The sequence below is a fragment of the Manacus candei genome, unplaced genomic scaffold, assembly GCF_025592945.1.
Source record: "Manacus candei isolate 608988 ecotype Guabito, Panama unplaced genomic scaffold, ASM2559294v1 h1tg000031l, whole genome shotgun sequence".
Taxonomy (NCBI): domain Eukaryota; kingdom Metazoa; phylum Chordata; class Aves; order Passeriformes; family Pipridae; genus Manacus; species Manacus candei.
The window spans coordinates 1,205,952-1,213,156 of NW_026138079.1; the positions used below are offsets into that span (position 1 = coordinate 1,205,952).

Consider the following 7,205-nt stretch of genomic DNA (forward strand, 5'->3'; position numbering starts at 1 on the left):
CCTCCCCCAGCACCACCACGCTCACCCCTAATCCCTGTCCCCAAGGGCCTCATCCAGACACCTCTGGAACACTTGCAGAGACAGTGACTCCACCACCTCCCTGGGGCACTTATTGCAAGGCCTGGCCACTCTGCAGGGAAAAATTGGTTTTAATATATGAGGTGAACATCCCCTGGTTGAACTTCAGGCCATTTCCTGTCATCCTTTCCCTTGGGACATGGCAGAACAGACCGACCCCCTGAGGCTCCTCTGGAGCCTGGCAGACCCTCTGCAGCACTGACCCCCTTTATCAGCTCCCACTTTGTTCTTTCCATGTCCTTCCCAGCCAAGTTCACCTGCCCTCAGGGTGAGCCACCTTTTCAAGCCCTGTCAGGGGAGTGTTCAGCGAGATCTACACGAAATTCCGCTGCTGCGTCAGCATCCTCCCCCCTCAGGGCTGCTTCCCAAATCAAAACACGTGGCACCATCCTCTCGAGAAGGAGGAATTTTATTGTTTTCATCAGCCAGGTTTCCTTGGGAATGACCAGGACAGCTCTCTAGACAGACTCTCTCATGATCTTGGTGAGTTTCTGGATCTTGGACCTTGTTGACATGTCCACGTACTTCTCCCCAATGTTGACAATCATCCCGCCGAGGATCGAGGGGTCAGTCTAAACAAGGAACATTGAACAGGAAGGCTGTGAACACAAGTTTCTTAGCCTAGGATACAACTCTGACACTAGCAAAGGAAAGAATAAAGCTCTTCAAAGAGCCTTTTTTGAGAGAACTTTGTGGTCACTGCATTCCAAAGTTAGGATTTTAGGAATTAAAGCATCATCATGTCTACGAGAAAGCAAAGAACTGTGTAACAGCAACAGGATTCAGTGAAATCTTTAAGATCATTTTTTAAAGGGTTTTTCAAACCCTTAACATGAACTTGATGAAATTGATTTATAAAGCCCAAACTCCAGACCTTGGTCTCCAGCTTCAAGACCTCTCCCTTAGCCAGGAACCCATTCAGAGCACTTTTCAGTTCAGTCAGGTTGGCCTCATCCAAGGGCTGAAAAACAGGAACAGAAGAGAAGGAAAATTAAGGACTTGAAAATATTCAAATGATAGAACAAGGACCCCAATATCCTACTCAGATCCTTTGGAAGACAGACCCGAGTACCGGGAAGGCAGATTAAGCAGTGTTCTGGAACGGGGACAACCAAAGGGCAGCAGAGGAACAACAACCACCTTGGTGCCCTCCTTATTTCATGAACCAAGAACAGGGGCAGCTCTATGTGCACACCAGGCTGAGTTTTATCACCCCCTGGCTTCACACACAGCAATAAAAAGCGGGACCTGAGAAGCTGAAATGGGAGGAACAGCTTTAATTTTTGACAAGTCTCTGCTGGGGATCCAAACCCTCCCTGCAGAAAGACGTCCAGCTTGGCAGGGCTGAGACGTTTCCTCGCTGCTCACACAGCAAGCCCTTCAATTGCAGGGAGCAGGGGGAGCCTGCAGAGGTTTGCCTGCTCTCCCAGGGCCTGCTCCCAGCCCACCTGTGCCGTGGTGACCGTGCACACCACCTCTCCTCGCACCGCGCTCATGATCTTGGCGAAGGCGGACACGATGCCCGGGGTGTGGCGCAGGCGGCCGTTCTCAGCCAGCAGGTCTGGAAAACACCAAAGCACCGAGGGCTCAGAGCACCCCCCGGGCACATCCGGGCAGCCAAGAGCCACAGCAACGGGTGGCACGGCTTGGATGCTCTCCTGGAGCCCAGGGGTCACTCACTCATCAGGTTGACGGTGATGGGGGACATCTTCTCTCTCGCCAAGGCGTCGCTCACAGCTTTTTGTTTCACTGTGCCCTTGGTGTGAGGGTTCATCACCACACTGGACAGTTTGGGGTCCTTCAGCAGGGTCTGAGGGGAGACACAGCTATGGGACAAAGGCCAGGAGTTTTCCAGGCATTCCAAGGCCCACCTGGACCGGCCAGAGCAGGAAACACGGGTAGTCCTGGAGTGAGAACAAAGAGCTCTGGAGCTGAGGGGAAGTGGAAGGGCAGCTGCTGCTACAGAATCATGGAATGGTTTGGGTTGGAAGGGACCTTAAAGATTAAATGGACCTAGTTCCACCCCCTGCCAAGGGCAGGGACACCTTTCACCAGCCCAGGTTGCTCCAAGCCCCGTCCAACCTGACCTTGGACACTTCCAGGGATCCAGGGGCAGCCACAGCTTCTCTGGGCAACCTGGGCCAGGGCCTCCCCACCCTCCCAGCCAGGAATTCCTTCCCAATATCCCATTGAAACACTGGGGCACAAGGCAGGCAGCACATGTGCCAGGGGACTGGGAGTCTCAGAGGCTGCAGGGGCCAAGCCCACCCCCCTCCTGAGGAGCAGGAAACCCCCCCTGCTCCCACACCCAGGGAGCTCCGGCTGTGGAACACCTTACCCACACCCGGGTCAGCTCCTTCTCCACCTGCTCCAGCTTCTTCTGCTTGCTGGCTGCAGAGTACAGGGCGGTGGCATAGCGTCCCTCCAGCCCGTACACCTGGATGGGCGGCTGCGGGGAGAGCGGGGGGTGCTGAGAGGGGGCACCTGGGGGGCACAGACCCCCCTGCCCCTCGGCTTCACCAGCCTGGAGACCCCCCAAACCTGCCACTTTGACCAGCCTGGAGACCCCCCGACTCTTCACATAGACCACATAGCTTGGAGACCCCTTGTCAGCCACCGCTTTGACCAGCCTGGAGACCCCCTCTACTCCTCACCTTGTCCAGCCTGGAAACCTCCCCAACTCCTCAGCTGGATCAGCTTGGAGACCCCTCACCTTCTCATACAAACCAGCCCGGAAACTCCCCCAACTCCTCACCTTGTCCAGCCTGGAGACCCCCCCACCTCTTCACACAGACCATCCTGGAAACCTCCCCAACTCCTCCCGTCGACTAGCTTGGAGACCCCCCCACCCTCTCATACTAACGAGCCTGGAAACGCCCCCAACTCCTCACCTTGACCAGCGTGGAGACCCTCCCAGGCTCCTCACCTTGACCACGTTGGAGACTCCCCCGTCACCTGTTACTGTGACCAGCCTGGAACCCCCCCCCGACTCCTCGCTCTGACCAGGCTGGAGAACCGCCCCACCCTCCACTTGCCCCCCTTCATCTTCACCATCCTGGACATCCCCCTAGACCCGCTCACGACCTCCCCTCTAGTCCCTCACCTTGATCAGCGTGAGGACTCCCCCTACCCCCTCACGACCCCTCCTGCCCCCTCACCTTGCCCAGCTCGGACCTCCACTGCCCCCTCACGCCCCCGCCGCCCCCTCACCTTCACCAGTTTGGACACCGGCCTCGCCGCCGTCGTGCTTAGCTGCCGCACCTGGAGGGGGAAAGGGGGACAGCGGCGGGGTCAGCGCGGCGCTCGGGGCCTGGGGCGAGGCTGGAGACCCCCGTGCGGGGGCGAGGGGCGGGGATGCCTCTGTTGCCCCCGGGCCCCCCCGTTTCACCTTCAGGGCCGCCGCCGCCGCCATGTTGCCCCGCCGCCGCTCAGGGTCACCGCGCACGGCGCAGGCGCGGGGAGGGCCCGCCCCGTGATGGCGCTGCTGCCGCGGGGCACGCTGGGAGCTGTAGTTCCTCGGGGCGGGGCCTGGGTGTGTCACTGCCCTCGGTGTCACCACCAGTGTCCCTGTGCCCTCGGTGTCACCTGCCCTCGGTGTCACTGCAGTGTCACCACCAGTGTCCCTGTGCCCTCAGTGTCACCTGCCCTCGGTGTCACTGCAGTGTCACCACCAGTGTCACTGTGCCCTCAGTGTCACCTGCCCTCGGTGCCACCACCAGTGTCACTGTGCCACCCGTGTCACTGCCCTCGGTGTCACCACGGTGTCATCACCAGTGTCCCTGTGCCCTCAGTGTCACTGCCCTCGGTGTCACTGCAGTGTCACCACCAGTGTCACTGTGACACCCGTGTCACTGCCCTTAGTGTCACCGCGGTGTCACCACCAGTGTCACTGTGCCACCCGTGTCACTGCCCTCGGTGTCATCACGGTGTCACCACCAGTGTCCCTGTGCCCTCAGTGTCACCTGCCCTCAGTGTCACCACCAGTGTCCCTGTGCCCTCAGTGTCACCTGCCCTCAGTGTCACCGCGGTATCACCACCAATGTCACTGTACCACCCATGTCACTGCCCTCGGTGTCACTGCAGTGTCACCACCAGTGTCACTGTGCCACCAGTGTCTCTGTGCCTGATGTTCCTGAGGTGTCCCTGTGCCCCTTGGTGACACTGTCAGTGTCCCTGTGCCCACAGTGTCTCTGTGGTGTCCCTGTGTCCCCAGTGTTCCTGTCCCCTCATTGTCACTGTGACCACAGTGTCCCTGTGCCCACTTTCCCTGTGGTGTCCCCATGCTCCTTGGTGTCCCTGTCAGTGTCCCTGTGCCCACAGTATCCCTCATTGCCCAATGTCCCTTTGCCCGGTGTCCCTGTGCCCACAGTGTCCCTGTGCCCCTGGTGTCCCTCTCCCCTTGGTGTTCCTGTCCCCACAGTGCCTCTGTGCACCCAGTGTCCTTCATGAACAGCTCCAGTGTGAGTCCCTTCCATCGGATCACAAGTCCTTCCTGCTCCAGCCTGGGCTATTCTCTCCATGGATCGACAGGTCCTGCCATGGCCCAGCTCCAGGATGGGCTTCCCACGGAGTCACAGCCTCCTTTGGACATCCCCCTGATCCAGGGGGCTCCTCCAGGGGCTGCAGGTGGATCTCTGCTCTCTAGGGGCTGCAGATGGATCTCTTTACCCCTGTGGATCTCCAGGGGCTGCCCCTGCCTCACCCACACCCATCCCATCCTTCAGGAGAGTGACTGGAGCATCCCACGAGTTAAGGGACTCAACCTCAGCTGCTCTCCCCTCCCGGGCTTTGCTCTGCTCTGACCCGGAGGAACCCCCGGGACGCACCGAGCTACTTCTGTCCCTCGGATAAACCAGATCCAAACCCTTCCCGAGGCAAAGGACATTCCAGGTGAAACCCCAGGTGGGCAGCTCCGCCTGTCACTCTCTCTGTCTCTCTCAGCTCTCGGGAATGGTTCAGCTCCTCCTCTCTTTAATTCTTCCACCTTTTTTTTTTGTAAGGGCTTCGCGGAGCCGGTACCGGTTCGGGTCGTTGTTTCCCGCATGGAAAACAGGTGGTCGTTGCCATGGAAATAGGAAGCCTGGCGTGGATGGGAAGCAGCGGGAAGCGTGCAGGGCAGGATTCGAGCACTAGATGCTGCTCTTGCTCCAGACTGAAAGCGAAGCGATGATGTGAAAACAGGACTAGAATAAGGCTCTTTAGGGAACCCGCTTAGCCGTCCCACCAGGAGTGCCGCAGTGTCACCCACGGGCTTTATTGGGGCTCTTTATTGGGATTTACCTCCCTCCTCTCTCCTGGTCTGCGTTTGCCGGGGTGACACTCGGAGGCACAAATACAGCCCGGGGCAGGTTTAAGCCTGACATGACTGAGAGGGTGGGGATCAGTTCAGCCTGGAGAAGGGGAGCACTTAGAGCCCCTTCCAGGGCCTGAAGGGGCTCCAGGAGAGCTGGAGAGGGACTGGGGACAAGGGATGGAGGGACAGGACACAGGGAATGGCTTCAAACTGCCAGAGGGCAGGGATAGATGGGATATTGGGAAGGAATTCCTGGCTGGGAGGGTGGGGAGGCCCTGGCCCAGGTTGCCCAGAGAAGCTGTGGCTGCCCCTGGATCCCTGGGAGTGTCCAAGGCCAGGTTGGACGGGGCTTGAAGCAACCTGGGCTGGTGGAAGGTGTCCCTGCCCATGGCAGGGGTGGCACTGGACAGGCTTTGAGGTCCCTTCCAACCCAACCCATTCCATGATTCTAACACTGTGCTTCTAATTAATTTTAATAACTACACTGCTGAGAAAAGCACGTCTAACATGTAGAAAAAAATGTTTACTTTTAGCAAAAATAACTTTTTTATTATTATTTTTTTTGTGATAATGTGCCTGGACAGAAATTTTGGGATGGATTTATTTGAAGTGGGATTCCATATCCCAGGGTTTTTTTCAGTGTAATTCTGGGACAATCTGTGATCTTGTCGTATTTTAACACACAGAAAATCTGGCTTTTTGATGCCACCGAAGTCGCTGAGTCCTGAGGGCACTTTAATGAACTGAAGACTGGGTGAAAGCCTGATGAACTTTTGAAGAATTACAATCAGAGCACCTCTCACAGGTCAATTCTAGACAAGTAAAATCCCACAGGTGATAAAGAGTTTGTACCTTTATGCCTTACACTGGAAGGAAAATGTAAACTCTGATAAAGCCTGTCCTCATGTTTGAGTACCTGTCACAATAATGGAGTCCCCCATTATATATGGGGATTTTTAGGAGGGTTTTCTTCCCCTGCAAAGCAATTAAATTCCCCACACTGCCCATCACTCACCATCAGACGTTTACCTGTGTCCCTGCTTTCAGTTTGGTCACTGAATGAGCACCTGAACATTCACAAGCCCGGGAGGAACATCCTGAAGAACTTTTATTTGTGGGTCTGCCCTTGGAGGGTCGTGACCTTAAAATGCTCATTCTTAGTCACATGAGGATGTAAAAAACATCCCTTTTTTTCTCCTGTTGAGTCAGACTGTTGCCCGTAAACAAAGACACAAACCAACAGAGTGCCGGTTTATGGGTGCTTTATTCGGGGCCCCGGGAACCTGCGGGCTAACGCCCCAAGTCAGGATTCCGACGACCCTCGTTCTCAGTTCAGCTTTTATACACAAACAAGTTTACATGTATTCTCACGGCTAAAACAATTACAGTTTCTATAGCAACCCAGGTGCAGTAGTTTATAACAATTAACAATCATCTACTCTAATCATAAATCTGCTTAAGTTGCCTTACCCCCCTAGAAACTGTTTCACAGACCCTTACCACATCTAAGGTACAAATCGTTACGTACATGCTTGACTAAATCTTTTGATTATTGTTTCTACTTCTTCAGTACATTCTATTCCCACGAACAAGGCTGCTGCTTAACTCACTACTGTAATGTGTTGCTTTCTAGGCCTTACCCTTTTACTTAAGCCTTAGCCATTCTACTACTAAATTTAAACTGCTTTGCAACAGTCCCCCCTTTTGAGCATTCTTCAGGCTTTGCTTGCAAGGATGCTCAAATACAGCAATCTTCAGGTTGCAGTTTCTTGATGGATAGGAGGTGATCCATTTTGCGGTGAGATTACTTCTTTTCTTGTTATAGCTTTCATGA

The 7,205-nt window shown here is 55.4% G+C and overlaps 1 protein-coding gene across 1 annotated transcript; it reads right to left on the reverse strand.

Annotated features, from left to right (window-relative positions):
* Positions 1-471: 471 nt before the first annotated feature.
* ATP5PO (ATP synthase peripheral stalk subunit OSCP) lies at positions 472-3,556 on the reverse strand. The gene is made up of 7 exons (XM_051791272.1): positions 3,467-3,556; positions 3,289-3,339; positions 2,417-2,527; positions 1,759-1,888; positions 1,527-1,639; positions 953-1,039; positions 472-650 (listed from the first exon to the last, which is right to left on the reverse strand). Exons 1-7 carry the CDS (start codon positions 3,488-3,490, stop codon positions 537-539), a joined length of 630 nt encoding a protein of 209 aa, XP_051647232.1. The 5' UTR covers positions 3,491-3,556; the 3' UTR covers positions 472-536.
* Positions 3,557-7,205: the final 3,649 nt, after the last annotated feature.